Source organism: Anser cygnoides, chromosome 19 (genome assembly GCF_040182565.1).
Source record: "Anser cygnoides isolate HZ-2024a breed goose chromosome 19, Taihu_goose_T2T_genome, whole genome shotgun sequence".
In the NCBI taxonomy this organism is placed as follows: Eukaryota; Metazoa; Chordata; class Aves; order Anseriformes; family Anatidae; genus Anser; species Anser cygnoides.
The window spans coordinates 3,735,144-3,760,861 of NC_089891.1; the positions used below are offsets into that span (position 1 = coordinate 3,735,144).

Sequence of the window (25,718 nt, forward strand, 5' to 3'; positions counted from 1 at the left end):
GTCAAAAAGCAAGAAGACAACAAGTTATTGTAAAAATAGAGGCTGTCTGTCATACCATCATCTACCTAAAATTCATCAAAAACTCTCTTCCAGGAATCTCTCAATTACTGTGGACAAATCTCACCGTTAAATGAAACATGCCAGCACTCAGTCTGCTGTTACCCCTCACTGCAGAGCTCTTTGTGGTTCTCCTTTGCCAACAACTTACCAGCTTCTGATGGAACTCTGCAAACAGAGGACATTAAACCAGAACAGACCGTAGCTGCTGCAGACAAACCAGCCTTACACCGCATTCCAACCCAGTCAGCAACCTGAATGCTGCTTTACACATTTGTGCTTGCTGTTCACATCTTCTCCATTAACATACTACATCCCACTTACTTCTACACACTATTCTATTTGTTAGCATGTCAAGTTTCTGATTCTTTTTAAAACACCCACACAAAGATGTCTTAACATCACGAAGTGTAGTAGTAGATACTCTTCCAACCCTAAGCTAATACAGTCATACGGAAATTCTACCTGGACACACAGGGTTTCATCACAAGGCTGTCTTCCTTCCCATGCTTGGAACATATTTAAGGATATAGTTCCACCCCTGAAACAGGACATAAGCACTGCAAAATTCTTCTCTCTCTGTTTTGAGCTTCCTGACCATAGCAGCAAAAAACATCATAGTACTTTGCATTGAAAGGTGCTCTTCAGAACTCTCAGAACTAGGCTTTTTTATTTTGAAATAGAACAAAGGAAATTATACAGCAAAGAACAAAAATGTCTTGACAAAATTTAACCCGGACAAACACAAACTGTAGCTATTACCATCCCTAAATCCCGTGCTCTTCAACTTTCCACATTACTTCATCCTGCTGCCAGTAATACTTTATCTTCCTTTTGGGAATGGGCTTGAGGAAAGATAAATTGAAATTGTATATTGCAAATACTAAGAACAACTTGCCACAGATTTTAGAAATAAAAGTATTTCAATTTATACCTAGAATCAATGCCATGCAGCCACAGAAATGAAAGCTACGCTTCAAAGAGAGATCATTAAATGATCCAGTTATCAACTGGTGATTGCCTAGGTCATTTTAGATATTTGGTCAAAAATAGCTTTTACTTAGAAAACTAAAATATCCTCTTAATCTTTCATTCTCCTGCATTTGTTTCTCTCTAACAATTTTTCTCTCTATCCCTTTCTCCTCGTCACATCAAACTCTGAAGATGCAACACAACTTCGCCAGCAGGACATATCGCTGACCACTGGATGACACTGCACAACCACCTTCATGACACAGCCAGTCCAACACTCTCCTTACACTAACTTCTACAGTTGCATTGGGATTCCATAGCGCTGTCTAAATCAAGAGGGAAGCCTGCACTCCTAATTATCGCTACTTTCCCTGCTGTAATTAACAATATCTTAAGCTGTGTACAAATAACAGTATTAGAGAGTACAAGAAATTCCATCAACGCTCAAAAGCAGAAGTAGAATTTAACTACAATTCATTACCCTGTCAAATCGTTATCCCAGATCAGAGTCTGGTAATCTAAAATAAACCACCAGATCAAAACAGTGAAAAGGATGAACCACAAAAAAGTGATTCTAGTATTATTATTTCAAGGAAAGATCTTCCTACGTTTTCCTGCAAAACTTGTTGCAAATTAAACTACCTAATCCAGACTTCTGCTCTTAACAGTTCATAAAAAAGCATCACATGCTCTTGTGAGTGTTTCGGAGACCTGCATTAAAATGCTCATTAACTGATTATTATTGCATTATCTGCACATAGATTAAGATGTTTCCTCACCTTCAAATTTCTAACCCACTCATTTAGTCTGTTACCGTATTTGGGACATTTTTTGCCTATTAAAGGTCAAACAATTCCCTATGACATGAAATGTTAGAACTAAGTTTTGAGCAACGTGTACGATGTGTATCAGTACAGTTAAAGTACACGTTAATGCTGTATTTAGTGAACAATGATACTTCTGATACTGATACCTGTAATACAGCTACATCCCCCTACCTTCAAATGACATGTTCCCAAGAAGTGCAAATGTCACTATTTCAGTGGGTAGCAATACAATTTTTCTGCTAAAATATTATGTGATAGAGTGGAGATGCGTGCAGGAAGACCATAAATACAGTCTAAATAAACCGAGGCAGCACACATGATGTGAAAGAGGCACAGCAGGATGATCAGCTGGAGGAGAGATGGCTTTTCAGCGGCTAAGGCTTTTCAGTACATGTTTTCTTATGCCATCACATTCTGCCATCTCACCTGTGACACTGAACAATCAACACAAATATGTTCTTGCTACTTCTCTCTGATCAGTTACCTGTTCACTGTTAGCCTCCTTGGACAGATCACTGTCAGCTCATTCAATAGGATAATTTCTGCAGGATCAGATTTCCAAATTTATAGTTTTCAGGTTTATTGTGTGCCTACCTAGTTTTATTTTGTCAAAAACAGATGATGAAACAGTATTTTGACCATTAAGTTTGGCTAATTTTTTGACCATTAACTTTTGCTAAATTATTTTCTGCATTTGGACAGGAGGCTACACAGGGCTCCTAAGATCTCTTAAATACAAGGCTGAGATCTCTTAAATACAAGGCCCAGCTTTTAAGTGGTGTGTGCGAGCAGGACATGTGTGCATCTGGAAAACCGTGAGGAAAAAATGAACCCAAGGTACCTGTTGAAAGGAGTTTCGGTATTATAATTAAACCAAAATCAATGTTTTAGTCCTTTTTTTCAGTAAGACCCCTCCTTTAAAGGCCACGATAACGCGCAGCCCCCGGTCGCCGTGCTCACCTATGAACTTCTCCACGGCCGTTTCCCGAGCCGTCCGGTCCCCGCACACGGCCGCCAGGCCCCCGACGAGCCCCCGCACCTCCTGGCTCTCCGTGAAGCTCTCCAGGGCGTTCCCGCGGGCGATCACGTCCAGCTCCTGGGCCCTGCTCTCCTCCGCCTCGGGGCCCAACGCGTCCGCCTCGCCCAGAGCCATGGCGGCGGCACCTGGGGGCAGCGGCCGCGTTACGCCTGCCCCGGCCTGAAGCCGCCCCGACCGCTCCGCTCCGCTCCCCGCCCGGCCCTCAGGCGCCACCGGCCTCAGAGCCGAGGCCCGGCCCGGCCCGGCCCCGCCGCCCCTCACAAGCCGCGGGCGGCCCCGGGACCCCCCTCCCCGCCCCGTTACCCTGGCAACCGCCGCGCTCCCCGCTCCGTTCCCCGCGCGCTGCCGGCCGCAGGCTGCCTGCTACGGGGCGCCGCGCGGGCCGAAAGGCGCAGGGACGGCTCCGCGGCCCCACCCCTGGCGAAGGGCGGGCTGCTGAGGGAAGGCCCGGCCCCGAAGGGGGGCTGTGGGGGATGGCGCTGACAGGCAGTGCAGGGTGTTTGGACGTGGTGCTTGGAAAGCTGGGAGACATTTCGTCTCAGAAAGAGCGGGCAGGCGTTGGAAGGGAGGGCCCGGGGAGGTGCTGGAGTCACCGTCCCTGGGGGTGTTCGAGGAAAGGTTGGACGTGGTGCTTGGGGACATGATTTAGTGGGTGACAGTGGGGGTAGTGGGATGATTGGACCAGATGATCTTGGAGGGCTTTTACAACCTTTATGATTCTAGGATTCTATGATTCAACAGGCTCAGCACCACACTGCCTCCACCAAAGCTTTCTTGGGGCCCTAAAAATTGAGGGGGATTTGCATTTTTCACAGGTTGCAAAATAGCATGTGAAAGGCACCCAGTTCAGTGTTATCCCTCATCACCTCTGTTTCTTAACAGTTGTACAATTTTTTGGGGCAGGCAGGGTATTTGTCAAGTCAAATCTAAATCACAGAAAATTCTGGAAACAAAGGTGGAATGGTGAAAGCTACAGAACGGGGAAGGAAAATAAATGGCTGCCCCCTTACAGCACTTACTAGGTCTTGTGTCAGATTCTTTCCTGCAAGGTCCCTGAGGAAGATGCTTGGCCATACTTCACCCCTAGACGTACCACGTTTCCATCCCCTCATCTTTTACCACACATCTTCCTCTGCCACTGAATATTTTACCGGATAGCAGCACTACGTTTCCACTTCTCTCTTGGCATGTTGCCAGCTCTAGAAAACTAAAGTCAGAGTCTAAAGTAAGACATTGAGTAAATCACCTCAGATTATCTTTTCACGTGGTAGAAAATGCACTCCCAAGGATCAGACCTTGGTGTTTGGGGGGAGATGAGTCACCCTCAGAGGTGGTCCCTCCTCTCCCTTGATCACAAAAGGAAAATCAGAGAAACATCTAAATCTGGTCTGGATATAAGGCCAAGTAGCTTCTTGTCCAGTATCTAGCACCTCCATTCATACTCAAATATCCATCTTCAGGCTCAAATTCATCATCACAACCACAAAAGGCAGAGAGACAAAATAGCTAGTTTCTGCAGCGCAATTATTTTATTGGACAATTAAAATTCTTAAGTTCATATGTACTTTGCAACGCAATACCTGCATTTTTGCAAAAATTAATACTAGTATTCATGCACTTTGCTGTTTAGTCAGACCTGAATCTTCTAGCTGTCAGCTACAATTTCAACTGTATTCTCACTCTATTATTCCACTTCTCCACTGCTATAATTGTATCAAGTGTTATAACCCCATTCATTGTAGCCCAAATTCAAAGGAAGTCAAAAAATTAAACTATTTGTATTATATTACAAAGAACTAAAATATTTTTAAATAGTGTAAATTACAAAATATAATTTTAAGAACTCTTTATAGCACAGCCATTTAAAGCTGATAGAAAGTCTAAACATTTGAGCATTTCTGAATATAACATTTTAGGTATTAGTAATTACAGCCCTCTGAATCCTAAAGACATAGGTTCCTTTGATTCTCATTCACATATCCTGATTCACATAAGTATATGTTGGACTGTACTTACATTTACTTTCTTTACCACTTTCTTCCATTAAAAACACATGAATTTGTTAATGTACTCTAGCTCAGATTGTATGCCAGTGTTCTTGTTGCACAGTTTTCTCCCCACATCCTCATTGCCTATGTTTTCTAAAAAAATAAAACAGTTAGGAATACTATAAAACAGTACAAAGCCATCCAGTTTGACACTGTTCAATAAAACTGCAGTGGCAGAACAGACTAGCTTTGCCTACTGTACATTACTTTCTAAAATTGAAATACAGCAAACACCAGCCAACACAGCAGCAAAATAGATACTTTCTTGTCATGAAAACAACTAAGCCTCCCTCCTACTGTTTGCTGTTTTTACAGTTATTTAGGTGTTATTATCATAGTACAACACATTGACATATCATATTAAAACGATATGATATTGTCAAACTTGTTGGTGACAATCCACTTTCTGACTGTACAGTTAATTACCAAGGAATTCCAGAGACATCCCTTTTAAGAAATACAACTGTGACTGAACTTCTCATATGTCGAGAAAAACAAAAGCATGCAAGTAAATTACATTAAATTAAAATAAATATTAGAAATGCTATTATATGTGCTTGCCAAAAGCAGTCAAAAGGGCCCTGTTTACCTCTAAATCAAAAAGAGAATGTTTTCATTTTAAGATTCACAGAATCTGATTTAAATTTTGGATCATAGCTCTTACATGGGAAAGGAACAAAAACAAACATAAATGGGAAAAGGGGTGGAAACAGATGGAAGGAAAAACTAAAACAGATTAAAAAAGGGGAGAGGTAGGAAACCAGTGATTACTTCCAGTACCATATTCCTACCTCAGTAACTGTCAATAATGAACTTCTGCAAGAGTGGCAAGATGCAAACAACTGTGGATATGCAGCAGCTAAGATGTGAGACTCTGTATGGAGAGTAAGGTTGGGCTGACTGTCATGCTACTTTTCCAACCTAGGGGAGACTTCATAAACAATGCAGTCTTTTCCTTCAGCAGGATATGAATCAGTGCTAGTAAGCCAGTGTATGAGTTAAAAATTACACAATCACTCTCAACATTTAGTGAGGCTCAAAATTATTCCGAGCCTTTTATATGTCCGGTGTTTTAGCATCAACATTGATTTCTACCTTGTATTACTCCTGATAAGCATGGGCTGCTAATTACTTAAGGGACTGGGTCAGCATTTCTCATACCAATCTGATTATTTTAAAAGTTTTCTCATTAGATTTAGGGTAGACCCTCTGTATCCTGTCCCAAAATGGTTCCAGTGGTTTATGTAATTAAAGAGCTGATACAATTTATTTCGTTTCTCAAATCCTGGAGCTTTGGGTATTTCACTGTGATAGGCAGAGAAAAATGAGCTGCTAAAGCCACCAAACATTCCAGCAATGGCCAGGTCAAACTCTGAATGGCCATAGAAGGAAGCAGGGTCAAAGATAATTGGCCCAGAGTCATCCTCAGCCACATTTCCTGCCCACATGTCCCCATGCAGGAGGGCAGGAACAATTTCTACATCACGGAACATTTCAGGAATCTTTATCTGAAAGAGCAAGAACAAATATGCAACAATTAAAGAACTTTAAACAAAATATTAAATAAACAAAGTAGCATAGTGTATATGAGACTAAGCTGCTCAAATGCTACCTGTTTTCGGTCTTCATGGAGCAATTTTGAAGTTGATGGCTACATGCATAAACCTAAACTGCAAGCCAGTAATAAGTGTTCTTCAGCTTAGCAACTCATTTAATTCACGCTCTATCAACATCTGGAATTAATGTATTGTTTCTAGAGATGAACAGTATGGGAGATCATAAGACATAAAATAAATAGAGTCAGTGACAAAAGGGGCAGCAGGAAACATCTGGGAACACGTTTGTGCTGTGCAACTTGCAGAGGAATACCTTCCTGGTTGTTTCTTAATCACTGCATAGAGTATGACCAGGACCAGAGTCTCAGCTGTGAGCCTGGATTGATTAAAAAAATCTGCCTGGGCAGCAGAATCTTACCCAGTTTGCAACACCAAGTTCTTAGACAGGATTTAACATATTCTTATTTGAGGTATTCAAAGAAATTAATGTCAGTGTTGACTTGCAGGTTTATTTTCACTGTCTATTAAAAAATGGAAGAGCAACATGAATTCTTTTCAGCTATCTAAATGCCATGAAACTAATTTAGTTACAGCTGTTTAATAAAAGCTATGTAAATCTGTTATAAAACATATTCAAAATACCACTTGTACACAATTTCTAACTTTCTAAAAAAGTATTTAAGACATGGTTCCTACTTTTAGCTGTGACCAAAGTTCTCTTGCTTCTCTGTCTCCATAATCTTTTTCAATCAAATCCAATTGCGCCTGGAGTCTGTGACGAATAAAGAAAGAAGGCCAATCACTCTGCCATTCATTCACCTAGAAAATATGATGCAGAGGTTTATAATAAACAATGTTAACATATGCACAGTCAATATTAATAATCCATATCAAGTTAAGATGTTTGATGCTGACACATCAAATGGCCTAGACAATGTTACTATTAGACATGCTAATTAGAATGCTGTTAAACATTTAGTTAATTGCTGAGTATGAAGTCACGCTCTATTCCATGCCTAGTGGGGCTGTCTTTAACATGAGATATAAGTTGAGGTTCTGTCTATTTTCATTCACTGAAATTTTTGTAATGTGTTTTAGAGGTACAGTTTCTGATGGGTCCATTTCAGTTGTTCCATATTATATTCCAAATTCTTTCTGGAAAATGCAAAAGGATCGTTTAATTTTTATTAGGTAATGTGTTTCTAATTTGGGAAAAAGCTGTACTTCACAAAGTGTATGAAATATAGAACACTCATTCAGTTAAGCAGCAGAATGAAACTCTATCATGTGCAGAGCCAGCACATAACTGATTTATCTCAGAGACAGTTCCGATGTCTTATGTGATGAGGCCCTCTAAGAACAGTGGATGTGGTTATTTGAAATCCATATAGCAGGGGGTTAGAAAACCCGAAACAAAGACATGGTTTGTAAAGGGATACTTATTATGTTAAGTATCACCAAGTTAAAGAACCACCAAATAATTTCAAATTCTTATTCAATCCGTCCTACTTGCTACATGCATGGTAGCAAGCTACACACATTGAAGAGCCATCATATTTGCTTCACCATCAGATCAAAATGAAACTGTGAAAGAACTGTTATCATAAAGCTGACGGCCAACAAACCAAGCCTTTGTATAAGGAGTTAACAGAACAGAATACATTAGCTTTCAGAAATGTGCAACATACCTGTGGTATGTAACCACAGCAAGTGGCTACATGGAATCCAAACTTATCCACATACTGCAACTCAGAGCGACTGGCTCCTTTACCTAAGAAACACAATAAACACAAGGAATCTTGAGATTCTTACATAGTCATGCTTGCAAACACAGAACTGAATTGCAGATAATAGTCATAAGAAGTAATTTTAAGTATGGAAACTTATAAGTTACACTTATTTCACTGTCATAACATTCTCTAAAAATGAAAGGAACTATCTTAAGCTTGAAGGTTCTAAATGCAAATGTCACAATTAGGGACTTTTGGGGGGATAAAATGAGCTGCACATTCAAGAACAGTCCAGATCAGATTTTCAATCCACCTTTCCAATTCTTGGACGTCATTCAACATGTCTTATTTTTGATCCACACATTTGTGACCTGCCAGTAATCTAGCCCAAACAAACAAAAAGTCAACCACACAACAAAATATAATATGTACACCACTAAGAGTCAAACTCTGTATATCCCTGAAATTGTGGGAAACATGCAGCTACGTACTGGTGGTTCATATTTTAATACTAGCAACTGTAAAATAAGAATTCTTTGTATGGTTTCCTATTTTTTTCATTTGTATCCTAATCCAATTTTCAACGAATGATGGAAATCATTTCATGGAAGTCAATAGAAACCAGATCATGACCTTACACTTCTGAATTATAGTTGTCTTCAAGGAGCAGCAATTATCCGTTTTGCCACATATTTGAGTTCAAAAATATAATCTCCTTTAAACTTCTTTAAATGGAAATTAATAACTAGGACCATATTTTGTAAAAGTTAATTGTCTGAACCAACAGTAAAAAAAAAAGTCTAAGGTCAAGAACATTTTAACACAGTGATTGTACATGAGGCTGAAAGGTTTAACTAATGCTGAGAAAGACATTTCTCTAAATCTTCAGTTTGACTTAAGAAATGCTGAAAGCTATCAAATATTATTTCATACTAAATTTCAGTATCAGCATAATTTTATACACAAAACATATGCAAGATAAAGAATTAAAGATATGTTAATTTAGTTTTGTGAAGGATAAAAAGACTTTATATTTAAAATTTACAATAGTAATTATGGCTCCTGTATATGATCTCCACATTTGAGAAGTATGGCATAGGGACAGGAAGTATATCTCATGAAACAGTGCCCCAGTATTGACTGTAACCATTAAAATTATAATAAAGCAGTATTATACCACAGACAAATTAATGGTTTCATTTTTTGTTTTAGTACATTATATTTATACTCTACCAACTGTGTTTCCCTCCTTTCTCAACTTGTCTCTGAGTGACTGGTTATAAAGATGAAGCTCTGCTATCTGCTTTCCAAGCTTTGAAGAGTATCTATAGAAACAAAGAACAAAACAAAACTGGAAGGAGTTCAATTCAATATGACCAATACTAGCATAGTGTGGTTGAAAGTTCTAAATTTGCCAGAAATAATCAACTTCACAAGTACATAACAGGGAGCAAATGGCTAGACAGTGACTCTGATTATATGGGTTATAACATAATAAAAATGAATATAAATCAATGTTCTTGCAATAAAAAGTAAACAAAACACAAGGCTGCATAAACAAGAGCATAGAGTGCAAGCCATCAAGTAATCCCCCTTGTCAATTCCACATAAAAAAGCATAGAGTAGTACATGGTATCTACTCTGGGGTCTCACACAGACCAGTTGGACAGCAATAAGCATGGCAAAATTAAAAAAAAAAAAAGCCACAAGCAGGATTGAATTGAGGTTACTTACCGTAGAAGAAAAAAATGAACAAAAACTAGTTAAAATGCTGCACAGGTATCTAAACAGGAGCTGCATGAAAGGAAACAAATTGCTTCTCCATGCCCAGAATGTGTAGAAAAGAAATAACAGGTTTAAAATTTCAGCAAGGACAACTTAGGTTAGACATCAGAAAACCTCTCCTAGGAACAGGTGGGATGGATTGGAATGGACTGCGGAGGCTGTGGATATACTGTTGCCCTTCCAGTAAAAATAGATTGGTTTGACAAACAACTGCCAGAGGAGACATAGGTATTATTAAGTTCCCTTAGAGCAGCGGAACAAGGGGATGACTCTTGAAAGCCTAATTCCATGTTCAGGTTGGGTGACTGATAAAGTGGAATTAATACATTATCTACTTCACCAGGGAAAGAAGGACTATACTTGGCCATTCTCACATTCACTTTAGTAGCATTGCAACATGTGCAGATAGACTGGTCAACCAGGCAGCATACCTGGTGCTAGAGTGGCGAAGTGTGTCATTTTTGTTCCAGGCAGACGGCCAGGGAAGAGCAAAGCATGGGGCGGGAGTGCAAACACACACACAAATATACATATATTTTATATATATATATATATATGTATATAAACATTTATATAAATATTTATATATACATATATAAAATATGTATACATGCACAGAAATGCGGATCTTGACAGATAACATGCTGTATCTCTGAGAACAGTGAGGTTCTTCTCGGGAAGATTTCTGATCAAGCGTAAGAAAAATATCGCAAAGACACAGTAAAGAGAACAAGATGAACAAACGTACTTGTTGAGGTGCTTCATCTTTAGGTACTCCATGACAAACATTGCTCCTCCTCCAGGAAGGTCAATTACTTTAATAGGCTGAGGCACTCTCACAATATTGGTTTTCTGAATTGATTCCAAACTTGCCATTTCCCCTTCAAACATTTTTCTAGCCTGTTAAGGAATAAGAATATCCTGAGGCTAAACTACAGACATCTGGAACAAGTACTTTGGAAAAAAACAGCGCTGTTTACAAAGACTTAATTAGTCTTGATAAAAGAATGTAGCTTTCAATCCACACAGGGAGACTCAAGTACTTTAATTCAAATATTATTTTTATATTTCCCAAATTTGTTCCAGGGTAGTAGGATATGTGATATTTCATCTGGAATTCCTAGTTGCTTATGGAGACCAATTACTCAGGTGTTAAAGGATCTTTACAGATAAAACCCAAGACCTCCTCTTTCAAAATTACAGGTGGCCGCTACTAAATGAAGTAAAAGTCTGAATCCTTAAACTGGTTCTCCTCTCCATGCAGGTCAATGTCCACCAGACAGAAATAAAAGTACAGAAATTAAGCCTGTACTCAGCATTTCTGAATTGAAGGTGCTGTTCCTCACAGCAGTTTTAGGATGCTTTTTTTGTTGTTGTTAATATAGCAAAATTCTGATGTCCTGTGTGCAAGAGACAGTTGAGTACTGTATTAATTTAGTAATAGAAAAGCCAAGAGCTTGGCGTGAAATATTGCAAGAATCCTACTGCTAGAAACCCAAAGGACAAAGAGGAAGTTTGAAACCTCTAGCTTAAAACAAACAAACAGAGTTTTAGCACTGGCACCCTTTGTTTCCTCCCTCACTACCACTATTCTATTCTCACAAATAGAAGATGAAAAGGAAAGCAGTGAATGCAAATTCAGCTTTAGGCTTTTCTAGACTAAGCAGTACAATTACAGCTCTGTATTCAGCCCCTTATTTACATATAGTAAGACTGAGTCCTGTTGTTGAGGGTTATCATATAGCATTACACCTCATTTTGCATTAACCAAAGCCACTACGTTAATATTTGATGTAAAATAGACTACAGCTTTTAAAAGAAAACTGAAAGGAAAGCTGGAATAATTACAAGTAAGCCAGAAAAAAAACAGAACTCAAAATCATCAACAATCATCCACATTGAAAAGAAAAAGCTCTCGACATGCAATAATATTAACAGTTAAATATCTACTAGCATTAACCTGAGGCTTATGGTTGATTTTAACAAATACTCTTCCACTGTCTGTTTCATAACCTTGGCCTTGGCTAATGTATCCTCCTCCCGAGCTTCCAAAGGCTTTCAGAACCGAAGTTTTCAATTCTCTTTTCAGGATCTCTTCCATGGTAATTTCCAGGCTGCTGCAGCTGCCTTCTGCTAACTGCACTGCAAAACAAGATTAAAGGTCTGGGTCCTTCTTTCTCTGTCACTCTGCTATGAGGTAGAAAGGGCCACCCACCAAATAAATAATAATAACAAAATAGCACCTCCCAAGTAAATCCAGAGATAATGTTTCAAAATGCTTAGTTTCACATTGGCTTTTATAGCTAGACAAGAAATAAATATTTGTGAGAATAAGACTGAGAGGTGTGTCCTGGGTCCTTTCTCAACTGTGCTGAGAGCTGCTGGTATTTGTAGTTTGAAGCCGTTTTTCTTTTTTAAGCTCTGTGTTTGCTTTGGTAAAGAGGTTATTTTGCAAGCAATCCACTAGAGGGAGACTAAATGCAACAATACAATCCGTGCACATTTGTTGCGCCATTGCGGTTCTTTAAGGTATGAAAAACAAAGTTGTAGTCCATCAGGACGCAATTAAATCATGCTGATGACTGTAAGGCAGCCAACACAAATACAGGGAGGATATTTTATTTTTTCTCTGCTTGTAGTTACGTTGCATAGACAGAAGTTCTGTTGTCATCACTAAGATGTTTAGAACGCTTTCTGTCTCAGGACACAATGCACTCTCTGGCAAGAAACAAGAGCTTTTTACTGTCTGAAAGGTCCCTCAAATCAGGGAGACACTAAGGTGATCATTTCCGGACATTATCAAGTGAAAATTCATACTAAAATTCAAACTGGTAAATTAATTTGGGACAGTTACTTTTCCTACATGCTTCTTCTGATTTAATGTCATTTTTAAGAAGTAATTTCACATTTTAATCTCATTTCATATTCTGTAATACCCAGGAAGATGCTTCGGTTATGCTTGAGTTAATCACTTAATATTGACAAAAGGCACAGAAACCCTCAGTACAACATCTTGTAACCCAGACCCTACAGTATTTGTTCAAATAATGCATGGATAAGATAATGCCCACGGTTACACAGCTATGATCAAATCTTTGCACGTCACTATCTGGCAGTTCTTGTTCCTACTTGGAGCATGTATGCCTACCATCCCTGCAGGGACTTTCTGGATTGTTACCACTGATACACCGCACTTCTCTCTTTCCGCTACTACTCGTTTGAATTTGTTTGTACAAGCTACTTGGGTCAGACGAAGAAAGGAATGATTACTGGACAAATACTCATTTCATTTAGGCAGACTTCTCACTACACTCACAACTGGTTATAACCCTACGTGGGGCAGAAGATGGGTATAGTAAGTTATTTCTCAAGCAAAACCAGAGCATAGCTCATTGTGGTACACAGAGCAGCTCTCTGGGGGGCCCTGGGAGGTCCCTAGTAAACCCTAAAGTGAGCTGGACAGCCCTGAAAGGTCTCCAGTTGGCATCAGAGCACAACAGGGGGAACTGGGAGGCTTTCAGGGTGTGCCAGACCACAGAGGGAGGCCCTGGAAGATTCTAGGGTGCACTGTGAGGCCATAGGATGCCTGCAGGGAATACTAAAGGGCACTGGGGACCCTTGGAGGTCTCTAGAGTACTCTAGGGAGTTTCTAGGGAGTGCTAGAGCTCACTGGAGAGCCCTGTGAGTTCTCCTAGGGGTACTAGCTTACACTGGAAGGTCCTCAAAGCCTCTAGGGCACACTGGGAGGCCTCCAGTGCTCTCTAGAGTGCACTGGGGGTCCCTGTGAGGCCTCTAGAGTATCCCAAACTGGAGGGCTAGGGGGGTGCTGTGAGGCATGTGGAAGTGATAAGAGTGCACTGGGAGGCATCCGGGGGACACTAGATTGCACTGGAAGGCCATGGGAGGTCTCAGGGCTGCACTGAGAGGCCTCTAGAGCATTCTAGAGGACACTAGGGGCAACTTTGAGTCTCTCGGGGGGAGCTAAAGCACAGAGGGAGGCCCTGGTAGATACACAGATACTCTAGAGCAGACTGGAGATTCATGGGAGGCGTGTACTTAGCACTGAAAGGCGTTTAGGTTCTCAAAGTTACAGACTGGCTACGAAGAAACTTTTCTAACATCCAGATTTATGTGAGCAGAAGGCTGCTTATAGATTAAGAGCACAAGCTGGAAAAATGCAGCTCATGACTGGAATCAGAAACACTGATTTAAATACAGAGAAGTACTCTGAAGTGGTGAAAAGCCACGTTCCAGGTTACCTTAGCTGGACCTTTCCATTATATGTTTAAAATAAGTATTGACTCTTCTAGCAATCCTTCTACGAAGTCCATATATATATATATATTTTATACCGTTCACATCTCTCACATACTAGCTGTCAAATAGATTACCGACAAAAGACCTACAGCAAGTGGTGTTGGGGTGAGGTAGAGACAAAGTTAAATCACAGTAAACACGTGCACTTGCACTCAAAGCAACTTGATTACGGTTGTGATCTTGAGCAGTTTGAGGCAGTTAGATCATATGACTAGACAGTGAAAATGCAAAGCAATTTGGATTTCAAGATATACAATGCCCTAAAGAGTGCCCTACCTTTAGGCCAATGGTCTCCAACTGCTGAAAAGGAATCATGCCATAGGTTGCAACTGAGCACCTGGGGAAAGGAGTGAAGTATTTTGGCAACAAAATAGACAAGAAGCAAAGAACTTATTTTTTCTTCACATTCTTCAATTTACTTGTTAAGAAGGGGGAGGGGGAGGAGGGAACACGGACAACGAGTGTTCATCCACAACGTTACTACTGAAGCCCAAATTTTTGCAGTCCAGTCCACCACAGATCTCTTCTACAATTTCCAGTGAAGATGTCAATAGGTGTCTATAATACCCCTCCGAACACTCTGATATTTCACTTTTGTTTAAACCAGGAAAAGGACTGGTTTAATCCAAATATATTGCATCACATATAGAGAGTAGCCAAGAGATAGGCCAGATTTCTGTTTGCTTCCATTCTGGATCAATATTTAACATGGTAAATTGCCTAGTTTCCTAACGTTTCTGTTCATGCTGTTTCATAGAATCCAATTCCAACCCCCTGCCATGGTCAGGACACCTCCCACCAGCCCAGGTTGCTCAAAGCCCCATCCACCCTGGCCTTGGGCACTGCCAGGGATGGGACATCCACAGCCTCTCTGGGAAGCCTGTTCCAGTGCCTCACCACCCTCATGGCAAAAAATTCATCAGGAGTTCCCAGCTAAGCAGCTTCGAACATCATTTCGAACAGGAAGTAAAACAGTTCATAAGCATCCCATACGGGCTTGAAGGACCAGTCTGAAAACACCCAGCGGACCTCCACGAATCCTGGCCGCACAGCCCATTCAGCACCACGGCCAGGGCCCGCAGGAAGCTACCGACTGCATCAAATGCATCGCAAGGGAGCGGGGAACTGGTGAGGGGCTGCAGAGGACTCAACGCCTGAGTGCTGCTGGGCTCCGAGCTTGAGAGCCCTCCTCAGGATCATGCTGTAGTGGGGTTTGTAATTGTTTACTTGCCCTACTCTTCTTGTTTTGTTCTGCTTCTAACATCTGTTTTCCAATAGACCTCAGGTTATACACAAGACAGATATTCCCATGCATACCAAGGAAAAGATTGTTTACTTCTCCACTGGGAGAAGGGCATCAAAAGAATCACAGGAAAACAAAGCAGCTATATAAAACTGTGTAAGCCAAGAACTAGAAAAGACTTCCCATCATAAAAACCTCCCTTCTTTTGATAAAAGTTACAGTTGCTCAATGAAGAACTATCAAAGGACAAATTATTCAGAGCTCCTTTAATCCTGTAGATCTGATTTTCAATACAATTGCACAGGCAATTGTAGTTCAGTAGTTGTAGTAGTTCAGTATACAATATCAGCCATCCCTTGGGAAACTCCAGTGAATTCTTTGAGATTTCATTGAAGAGCCCATTGAAAATAATTATTTTAAAAAGCAACAATAATAATTCATTAATTCTGGTGTTCCTTAATTATCAGATGTGATCCATCTTGAGAAGGAACTTAAGTTATAAAACACTCTCAAGATGTTCCTACAATACAGAAGTATATGTACACTGCATGGTAAAAAAAAATAAATAAAAATGAGTGGTTCTTTTATCCCTTTTCCTTGTCTGAATAAGTATGGAAAGCAAGCAAAGTTATGACACAGAACTAGGAAACATGAAATGAGAACATGGGTAAAAGGAAACATGGCTTGCCACATTCAGAATGTGTGGAGGGAGCCAAGAGGAACAAATACATCAGAAGAAAAAGCAGGACACATCAACTTTAAACTAGAGAGAATAAGATAATTAACAAAGACATGCCTGGAACGCAAAGCACAACAAAATGATCAAAGAGAATTGTAAGAGTGGAAAAGAGCTATGTAATACATAATTTTAAAAAGTTACCTTACAGAACTGCAGCGGTTTCTTCTTTAGGGTTCACTAGCAGCCTGCTTTCAGAAGATCTCATCCTCTTCTTTATCTTCTAATTAAACTTCTTTATCTTCTAATTAAACTGCTGTGTATTAGAACTCAAAACTAAGGCATCCATGGTATAACTTGCTATTACATCCCATTCGCATTCCTCCTTACACATCTATCATTTTTAGATGTTGCACAAAACAATTTAAAAAAAATTAGCCTACTATCCCTAGAACTCTAAACACAACTGTTTCTATGTACATAACTTGCATACAACTCAATTTTCCTTCAATCACAAAAAATATTTTGTACCTCTTCTACTGGGAAAAGGTGATCTTTGAAGACTTAGTATTTATCACTTTAGCCCATGACTGACAGAAAATCCACATTCATTATTACTTTTCATCTTCCAGTGATAACAAGTATTTAAGCAAAATAAACATGATTTGTTGAAGATTTGTAAACAGAGTAACTTTGTTAAATAACTTCTAACTTTATTATCCTAGAATCATTCAGGTTGGAAAAGACCTCCAAGATCATCTAGTCCTATCGTCCACCTACTGCCAATATTGCCCACTAAACCATGTCCTTAAGTACCACATCTACCCTTTCCTTAAACACCCCCAGGGACAGTGACTCCACGGCTTCCCTGGGCAACCTGTTCCAATGCCTGACCACTATTTCTGGTAAGATTTTTTTTTTCTTAATACCCAACCTATGAAGACATATGGAAATGATCTGTTAAGGGATCTAATCAGACTGACTGCTAACTACATTTTCTCAACTAGTTGCACTAAGCTGTGTTAAATTTGTGTGAAAGGTGTAGGGATATGGACACAGACCATTTCATCAACAGTACCCAAAGAGCTGGCAAAACACGCAAAGTTTGAAGGCATAGTATCATTAGATCCTATCTGCATGTTGTATGTTCTCTCCAATGACACACTGCTCCTGATTAAAATCTATGACTGTGCTCCCATCAGCCACTTCAACCATAACTCTCTAACAAGCTAGGGACTTTCAAAAGGCTAGAGCAAGTAGCTCCCCGAGAATGAAAGCAAACCATGAAGTTTTAATTCAGAAAACAGAGACAACAGTGATCAATGGAGAAACTTTTTATTTAAGCCACAAGATAAAAGTGATTCTACTGAGCAGAGCTTCAAAACTTTTCATAGCAAAAGTTAAACAGCCAGTGAGAAGAGGGATAGAACTAAGGAAAAGTTGTATTAAGTGATTGTCTTCTCTAAAATTGCTTCATATTCTTATAAACAACGGCAACTAGAAAACCCTCAGTAATCTGCCAGTATATCCTGTAAAAATCATTTTTAATTAAGTCATTCCCAAACACTCAAAATTCACATTAGGCATCATGCATTTCTCTCACTTAGCTGGCACGCTTGCACTGCAATATCATTACCAGCCTATATCAAAAACAGCAGTTATAATTTTAGTATTATCTTGCAAGTACAACAAATAGCTATTGTCTGCAAAGCTATTGTTACAGAATTTCTGATAGTGGTGGACAGCTGCTGTTCTGTGAGTTACATTTTAACCCCTTTTGGTTTCATGTCTCTTATCCTAAGAGCTAGAAAGTGCACTTAGTGGGGAATGAAATAAAGTAAGTTAGCTTATGGCATCTGTAGTCTAAATTACAGAAAATTTATATGAAGACCATACCATGATCAGATGGTATTGTCCTGTCGGCAACAAGAGCAATCAAAAAGTGCATCTTTTTATTAGTGAGAGAGGACATCTTCACATGGTGTATAAAAGAAGAGTGTCTTACCTGAAAAGATCTGCTTTAAGAATGCATGCTATGGGACAAAAGCATAATCCAGAAAAGAAAACAGAGGTAGTTCAGGTAAAAACAAACTTGTTCTAGAGTGGGAACTAGCTGAGCAGAAAGCACAGAAGAGCCTGAAAGAATGCCATGAGACACCAAAATGCATATGCCAGAAAAATTTCTAAGCAATTTCACACTGCTTTGCAACAGAATAGGAAGCAGTCTCCATCCAACAGAATCACATTTACAAAATGATTAGCAAGTCCAAATCACTTTTTACAGTTCCAATTATACAGTTGTCTTGTTGACTTTCAAAATACTTCATTGTTCCCATGCACATAACTGGAAATGAAGAGCTTATTGAATCTGAGCAATCAACCATGGAAGAGATGAGGAACAGCAAAAAGCAATGAACAACTCTTTTAGCCATCTGCTCAGTAACTGAGAAGAGCAATCTTCCATTTCACAACAGCTTCTCTAACATTTTCCACTAGGGTGCAAATGCAAACTCTAGCATTTCTCTGCTCTGAAGAACAACTGGTCCCTAAGAGAACCTATTCCAAATCATTTATGCTTTGGTGCTTGATTCTATTAACTTGTCTAGTCTCAAGCATACAATGCCTTCTTGACACTGATGGATCTTTTATGCAACAGAGTAAGCTCCTTCCTTAGATAGTTCCCTCTCCAACTATGCTAAGAAGGAATGAATATGCTATACCTGGTATTCAGCAGGACTCACTGATTCTGGGTCTTTAGTTGTGCAAACAAGGTCAAGGGTCTAGCAGCTATTTTAACATTACCATTCCTGTAGCTGCAACACCAAGTATGTGGTTTGCCAAGCAACTCAGGAAGTATCCCGCTTGAGCAGAAAGTCACTTGACCAGATTTCTCATGATGTTTAGAGAAGATCCTCTGTACCCTGTACCAAAGTGGTTCCAATGGTTCATGTAGTGAAAAAGCTGATAAAGCTTTAGGCGCTTCTCAAACCCTGGAGCTTTGGGAATTTTACTGTGATAAGCAGAGTAAAAAGAGCTAGTGAAGCCACCAAACATCCCTGCTATTGCAAGCTCATACTCTGAATGGCCATAGAAAGAAGCTGGATCGAAGATAATTGGACCAGAATCATCCTCTGCTACATTTCCTCCCCAGAGATCTCCATGCAGGAGAGCAGGAACGATTTCTACATCACAGAACAAACTGGGTATCTTCAACTGCAGGGGAAAAAAAGCAAGACATATCAATGATAAATTTAAAGTGAATGATCATAGGGTTTTATTCACATGCATGCAAAGGTTGCAGAGCATGAATTCAAAGTTCTACTAAGTCAGTTAACAAAAAACTTCAATTCAAACAGCACAGGGCCTGGTCAAAAGAGATGCTGATAAAATCAAGAGGATTTCTATTTTTACATAAAAGCCAGCAACTGAAGACATTTCATCCAAATGTTTTTCTAGCATTAAAAATATTCAAAATGTAAAACTCCATTTAGTGCTGTAACATTGATCAGCTTTAGAAATAATTAAAAATAAAACCCACTTCATCATTAGAAGGCTCAGAAATTTCTTATCAACCTTGAAGAAATTTCTACAAACTAGCACACACATACACAATACTGCTGTCACCTCAGCAGATGCAAACATTAAACAAAGAGAGGATGTGCAGAACAGCATTCTCTACATACATTTCTCACATTGAACATGTTCCAGGGAATGAGAATGCGAACTTGATCTAGTATTTCCCAAACAGTAAGGCAAAGCGCTGTCTGGCACACATTCACTTTGGAATTTAGGGTGACTTGACAAAGACAGTATAACTTAGAATAATTTTATAATCCCTAAAAGTTGGAATCTCTTGCCAACAAAACCTGAGGCGTAACAACAAACAGGAGCTTTGTTTTATGAAAAGAAAATCTAAAGGACTGATACTTAGCTATCGCTATTTTGAGAACAGAGAGATCTTCTACCTGAAGTTGTGCCCAAAGTTCTCTTGCTTCCCTGTCTCCTGAATTCTTTTCAATCATGTCCATCTGGGGCTGGATTCTTTGCTTGGCAAAGAAAGTCACCCAGTCAGTCTGCCAGTCATTCACCTGAAGGGACAGGATTGCAGATGTTGGTTCCATACCACAGAAAAGACGGATTTTCTTTTATCAAATAAAACTTTGGAGGATTATACAGTTTTTATGCTGGTAGCATCCAGAACACTAAATGCTACTATTTTAATAGAAGAGTACCTTAAAACATTAAGTTATGGGAAAAATAGTTTTCACTGAGCAATAAAAGACAAAAAATTCAAAAGGTAAGCATATCTGATGCACCTCTATGTGCCATCCAAGGCACAACTTTCCTTTGTGGGCTGAAAAACGTTTCTTCTTTTTATGTTGCCATAGATATAAATGCATTTCCATTATAGCATTTTTGGCCCTTTGTGTGTGAGTCAAGGCAAAATAAGATAAGCTTAAAGTTCTGTCAGTCTCATGAAGTACAACCTACCTGTGGAAGATAGCCACAGCAGGTAACTGTATGAAAGCCAAATTGATCCACAAACTGGACTTCCATTTGCCCTTGACCTTTACCTTTCAAACCAAAGACAAAAATCCAATACCAATGACAAGATTCTAAGTATCTAAAATACAAATGGACCTTAAAAACTATGCAAGGGTACCATATTTTTTCTACTGAGAATAAAAAAAAATCATGCCTTAATATACTTTGTCACAATGCCTTTTGCTATTGTTTTTTTAACGTTAAAGCTTAAATATAAAGTAACTACATTATAATCTTTGAAATTATATTTTGAGGTAGCATTATCTCCTCTGATACCATGTACTTGCAGAAACTGTGGTTTAGGACCCTAAACTGAATAAACGTTTTGCTTACATAGGTCCAAAAGAGAACAAAAGCAAAAAAGATGACCCCACTCCCCACCCAGCCTGAGAGTTTCTTCCAAATCTATTTTCATGACATCATTAGTGGAAGAAGAAAAACTTATCCTGAAGTAACAGGAGCTAATTTAACTGTTTTGTAGATTATTATTAACTAGGTTAAATTCGGAAAGAGCTGTGTACCATACCAACTGTGCTCTCTTCTTTCTTCAGTTTCTCTCCAAGTTGCTGGTTATGAAGGTGGAGATCAGCCAGCTGTGTTCCAAGCTTTGATGAATGTCTAAGAAACAAAAGCATTTTCAGGAACAGAGACACGTGAATGAATCCTGTTCTTAACATTCAAGGAATGACTTAGGAAGTTTTATCAAGCAACTGAAAGTTTTGCATCTCTACCGAAGTATGTTTTCAAAATATTCTGGCCGTACACACCTCTTCTTCCAAAAAAGATTACGTATTAACATTGAACAAAATATACTTCTATGGTTGTTTCTGATAACACCATTAAAATGGAAGTGAGAGAAATCCTAAGTTTAATAACAACAAGAATTCATCAATTCTAATTTCTGTGTGGTATCACTTCTGTATTAATTTAAGTAAGATACCTGTAAAGAAAAGCATGCACATTATGCATTTTTCTTGTTAAACCTTCTTTGGGAGACGGAGCAAAAGAATCATCATCCTCTTCTTTACACCTCAGTCAGTCATTCTGTCTTCTCTAACAGGTGTAGAAGGCAGAAGAGTAAGATGGCCCTCACTTATCTATTTTTAAATAAAAGCTTATCCTCTACACAGTTCAGAAAAGTCTTACAGTAACCACAAGCAACTTGTAGAGCCAGCTGCCTCCCATGTTAATGAACTTATGGTATTTCTCCTGTCTCAAACAAAAAATTCCCCTCTGAAAACAAATGATTTAATTGGTATAACAGTAAACATTTCTGAAAGGGAGCAATGAAAATACTGTGTTTTACCTGTTTAAGCCTCTCATTTCCAAATGTTCCATCACAAACAGAGTACTGACCCCAGGCAGTTCTATAACTTTGATGGGTTTAGGCACTTTTATTGTCTGCGTTTTCAAGATGGCTTCTAAACTTGCCATTTCTCCCTCAAACATTCTTCTAGCCTGTCAAATATCAAAGGAAAGTATTGATCTCTATTAATACCAGTCACTGATAAACAAGACTTTCATAAAACCAAACGAGGCTATAAACATTAAATAAAAAACTAGGGGCAAATGGATTACCGCATGTCTAAGATAGAGACAAATCCATACCACCAGACCTGACACCCATTTTAGAATTACAGAAGTTTCACTTCATAAACTGATTCCATGAAAGCGATTTAGTTTACTGCATTCTCTATGAACACCAAACCAACTTCATCTGCTGGAGTGTAATTTGTATATACAAAATGTAAGCAATATATCATTAACTGATTATGAAGCAAGTAACTAGAAACACATGTGCCACAGATATATCATTGAGAGTCTAGAAGGGTAGTGCTGGTGTTTTTATTTTTCATGGCTTTCCTGGCACAAACTGCTTAGTAAGATGGATGATCTTCAAAACAATTTACAGTTACAATTTACAGTTTTCCCTGAAATATTTATTTTGCCTCATTGGAAAAAAAATAAAATAAAATAATCAATGATAGCAGCTAAACACCCCATAACACACTAGCACACAGAAGCTCTTAGAAACCAAGTCACTACCAATAGCATCTGCTTTGGACACATTCTTAATTCAGGACTCTTTTCTGAAACTGTTATTCACACTAAGTAAAATCTATTCTCTTGAGTTGCTCCACTGACATCAGTGGTGTTTGTCACATGAATGCTTCTTTAGAACAGTTACAGAAGTCACAGAAGAGGGCATACAGAAAATCTACAGTATTTGCTTGAAAGAAAAAACAGTGAAATATAGTGAATAAAATAGTCTATTACCCTCTAGTACTAATACACAAGATACAGTCAGAGGACTGTTTACAATAGGTTTGGATAAAAATTCTGAAGCCTACGGGAAAAATTGCTGAATTACTGAGACTGGCAATACCTTTGAAAATTAGTAAATACTGTATCTCTATATAAAGCACTATAATTAGTTCAAGTCAGCTGGTAACTTTAATAGAATTTTAAAGAATAGCATTTTCCAAAGAACTTCATTTTTTCTAAAGAAATTGCTGATATACATCCATTGCTGCATACACTGCACAGCACTGAAATAGTTTGGCAAAGTTTGCTTGAATCAGCACTCAGAATCCACTGACTAAGACAAAATAATAGAAAATGATTACTAAGTAGAAAATCTTTCCAGATTTTTTTCACCAGCCCTATCTTGTAAATAGCTGGATTGAATATCTAAACACACATTAATCAAAAGCCTAAGTGGAATGGCTACATTGCTACCAATTCAAACTATTTTCAGTCTCATGTAGAGAATAACCTTTCAGTATTTCCTTGTGTTATCACCTCAGTGCCTTTGATCTTCCATCCAGCTCCCTGATATGACCAGGCAGTGTAAACAAATTTGAAGTACATATAGTTGCATACATCCTTTCAAAAACACTTATTTGCTATTAAAGGTAAATACAAGTTTTGACTTCAATTATTCCAGAGAAACTGTTCACTTGACAGCTACAAGTGCAGAGTACCTTTACAGTAAATTCCACCCCATCTTTGCTTTTCCAATAAGCACGTCATACGAGTATGTTGTACTATACTTATCACTATCAAACACAGGTTGCTACCTTCTACATTAACTGGTACCAAATACTGAAAGGACAAAGCAGAAACTCTTGAACAGTCATGGAAGATATCATTTATTGAGAAAAGCTTTTTCATATTGCAAGAAAATATTGGTTTTGTTACAGTAAAAAGGATGCATACCCTCAGGCACTAACTTTACCCCTCCGATAGGTTGTTCTTGACACTTCCAGTGTACACAGGAGCAATGGCACCACCACCTGCACCGTGGCAGGGGAGCTAGAACCAGATGATCTCTGAGATCCCTTCCAACCCAGGCCATTTTATGATTAGCAATACCCCAATTAACGCCAACCTGCCCGTGTCCTACGCACTACAGGCACCCAACGCCGACCAGCCACAGGCTCACAGGGCAGAAGCCAGCAAACGAAGCAGACCTCTCACCCCTGCAGCAGGCCACCTGCCTGCCTACATTTTATTACCTGAGGCCAGCCGGCAAACCTCCCTCCCTCCCTCCCTCTCTCCCTCAAGAAGGCGCGGAGCCCAGCCCGCCGCCCGCCTCCTCAGAGCAGCCGCCCTCACAGAACCCGCTGCCTCTACCCGGGTGCCCGCCGCACGCGTTCCCCCCTCACGCCCCCACCTCCGGCTTGGCGTTGCTCTTCACGTACACCCGCCCGCTGTCCGTCTCGTAGCTCTGGCCCTGGCTGATGCAGCCGCCGCCCGAGTGCCCGGTTGCCCGCAGCACGGTGGTGCCCAGCTCCCGCTTCAGCGCGGCCTCCATGCTGCCGGCCGGGCCCCGCGCAGAGCCGAGCCTGCGCCGAGCAGCTGAGGCGGGGCTCACAAAATGGCGGCGGCGCCTGAGGCGGCGGGGGAATGGGGTGGTTGGTTAGCGTTCTGGAATGCTCGTTGCTGATCAAGGCGACTGGCTAAAGGCGAGGGTTCGGGTGGAAGTGTTGGGAGGAGTACAGAAGGAGTTGCTTCTTCCCCGGTGTGGGAGGGAGAAGTGCGGAATTCCTCCTCAGAGAAGTCTGAAAATTCCCTCGCCTGAGGGAGTGATGTGGCTGTGGTCTCGGAGGAGGAGAAGGTGCCTCGCCATCCTTGCTGCCTGCTCTGCCCGAAGCGGACAGTCCCGGAGGGCTTGGGCAGGGTGCAAGATACTGGCAGCAGAAATCCTTTTTCTGGAAAGTGTTTTGTGCTGTAGGGAGCCTGTAAGCCTGCTTCTGTTTGAACGTGTCTGCCCTGAGTGTGGTGGATTCCTTCCTGCTACACGTACAGAAGATGCAGTTGTCATGGAAAAACACATTGTGGTAGGGCAACATACATAATAAAGGTAATAATTTTAAATATTTAGGTTCAGTGCAGCGGGCTTTCTGGCCATTATAAAGGTGCACACTCAAATTCATTCTGTTACTCAACAATAATAAGAAAAGTGACTGACAGTGGATGCTGGCCAGCGTAAGTCTGAAGTCAGTCAGTCTTCTCCCCATTGGAACTTGTTGTCTACTTAGCAAGTAATTTTGTATCTAAAATACAAATTTCCTAGTTTAGAAGTTGGAAGAGTTCCTACTGATCATTTATTCATGTCCTTGTTAGGGCACGACTGTATATTTTGATTTTCTAGTATTTTCTTAAATGTTTGTGCTCTTGTTTATTGCAATCACCAAGGTCAATTTTTGTTATTCCTGACAGCATCCCCATTCATCTCCTACGCTGATTTGTCTTGTTTGGGGTTTGTAAGTGTTTTTCTGTGCTGAGCAATTTAGATACCTGTGGATATGCATCTGTTGCAATGTTGTAGCTGAGACAAATAGCAGTTCAGAATAATTTAGAGGAATTGATGTGCACTTTCAAATTTTAATTTAGGTTCTGTTTTGGACAGTTTCTTTT

The 25,718-nt window shown here is 39.8% G+C and overlaps 3 protein-coding genes across 8 annotated transcripts in view; all 3 read right to left on the reverse strand.

Moving 5' to 3' along the window:
- TBCD (tubulin folding cofactor D) overlaps positions 1-3,344 on the reverse strand; it is a 126,925-nt gene extending 123,581 nt beyond the window's left edge. For 3 of the 4 annotated variants that reach the window (XR_010825866.1, XM_048075898.2, XM_048075899.2), the window contains exons 1-2: positions 3,199-3,344; positions 2,817-3,020 (exon numbers count right to left, since the gene is read on the reverse strand). Coding sequence is in view for 3 of the 4 variants with exons in the window: in XM_048075898.2 (XP_047931855.2) it covers positions 2,817-3,009 (193 nt within the window). In the remaining variant the exon portion in view is untranslated. Of the gene's footprint in view, positions 1-2,816; positions 3,125-3,198 lie in introns of those variants that run through there. The other variant, XM_066980140.1, reaches the window with a different exon arrangement.
- A 1,058-nt stretch (positions 3,345-4,402) lies between these two features.
- On the reverse strand, positions 4,403-16,460 carry FN3K (fructosamine 3 kinase). 3 transcript variants are annotated; one of them, XM_066980146.1, is made up of 7 exons: positions 14,608-16,460; positions 11,975-12,156; positions 10,763-10,914; positions 9,463-9,554; positions 8,188-8,270; positions 7,196-7,318; positions 4,403-6,451 (listed from the first exon to the last, which is right to left on the reverse strand). In XM_066980146.1, the coding sequence occupies exons 2-7, from the start codon at positions 12,113-12,115 to the stop codon at positions 6,113-6,115; spliced, it is 930 nt and encodes a 309-aa protein (XP_066836247.1). In that variant the 5' UTR covers positions 12,116-12,156; positions 14,608-16,460; the 3' UTR covers positions 4,403-6,112. The 3 variants fall into 3 exon arrangements, with proteins under 3 accessions (XP_066836247.1, XP_013053910.2, XP_013053909.2); XM_013198456.3 differs by lacking the exon at positions 14,608-16,460 and adding an exon at positions 12,258-12,375; XM_013198455.3 differs by lacking the exon at positions 14,608-16,460 and having other exon boundaries at positions 12,028-12,169.
- A 1,109-nt stretch (positions 16,461-17,569) lies between these two features.
- Positions 17,570-24,732, reverse strand: LOC106047110 (ketosamine-3-kinase-like). The gene is made up of 6 exons (XM_048075990.2): positions 24,472-24,732; positions 22,102-22,253; positions 21,322-21,413; positions 20,742-20,824; positions 20,216-20,338; positions 17,570-19,463 (listed from the first exon to the last, which is right to left on the reverse strand). The coding sequence occupies exons 1-6, from the start codon at positions 24,610-24,612 to the stop codon at positions 19,125-19,127; spliced, it is 930 nt and encodes a 309-aa protein (XP_047931947.2). The 5' UTR covers positions 24,613-24,732; the 3' UTR covers positions 17,570-19,124.
- Between the last annotated feature and the right edge of the window lie 986 nt (positions 24,733-25,718).

Coding starts and splice junctions, on each gene's coding strand:
- FN3K (XM_066980146.1), bottom strand. CDS start 12,115: ATGGAAGAGATCCTGAAAAGAGAATTGAAAACTTCGGTTCTGAAAGCC. Junction 10,915..11,974: donor AAATCAACCATAAGCCTCAG/GTTAATGCTAGT, acceptor ATTCCTTAACAG/GCTAGAAAAATGTTTGAAGG. Junction 6,452..7,195: donor AACTTTGGTCACAGCTAAAA/GTAGGAACCATG, acceptor TTGCTCTTTCAG/ATAAAGATTCCTGAAATGTT.
- LOC106047110 (XM_048075990.2), bottom strand. CDS start 24,612: ATGGAGGCCGCGCTGAAGCGGGAGCTGGGCACCACCGTGCTGCGGGCA. Junction 20,825..21,321: donor GAAAGAAGAGAGCACAGTTG/GTATGGTACACA, acceptor TTGGTTTGAAAG/GTAAAGGTCAAGGGCAAATG. Junction 19,464..20,215: donor AACTTTGGGCACAACTTCAG/GTAGAAGATCTC, acceptor TTTCCCCTGCAG/TTGAAGATACCCAGTTTGTT.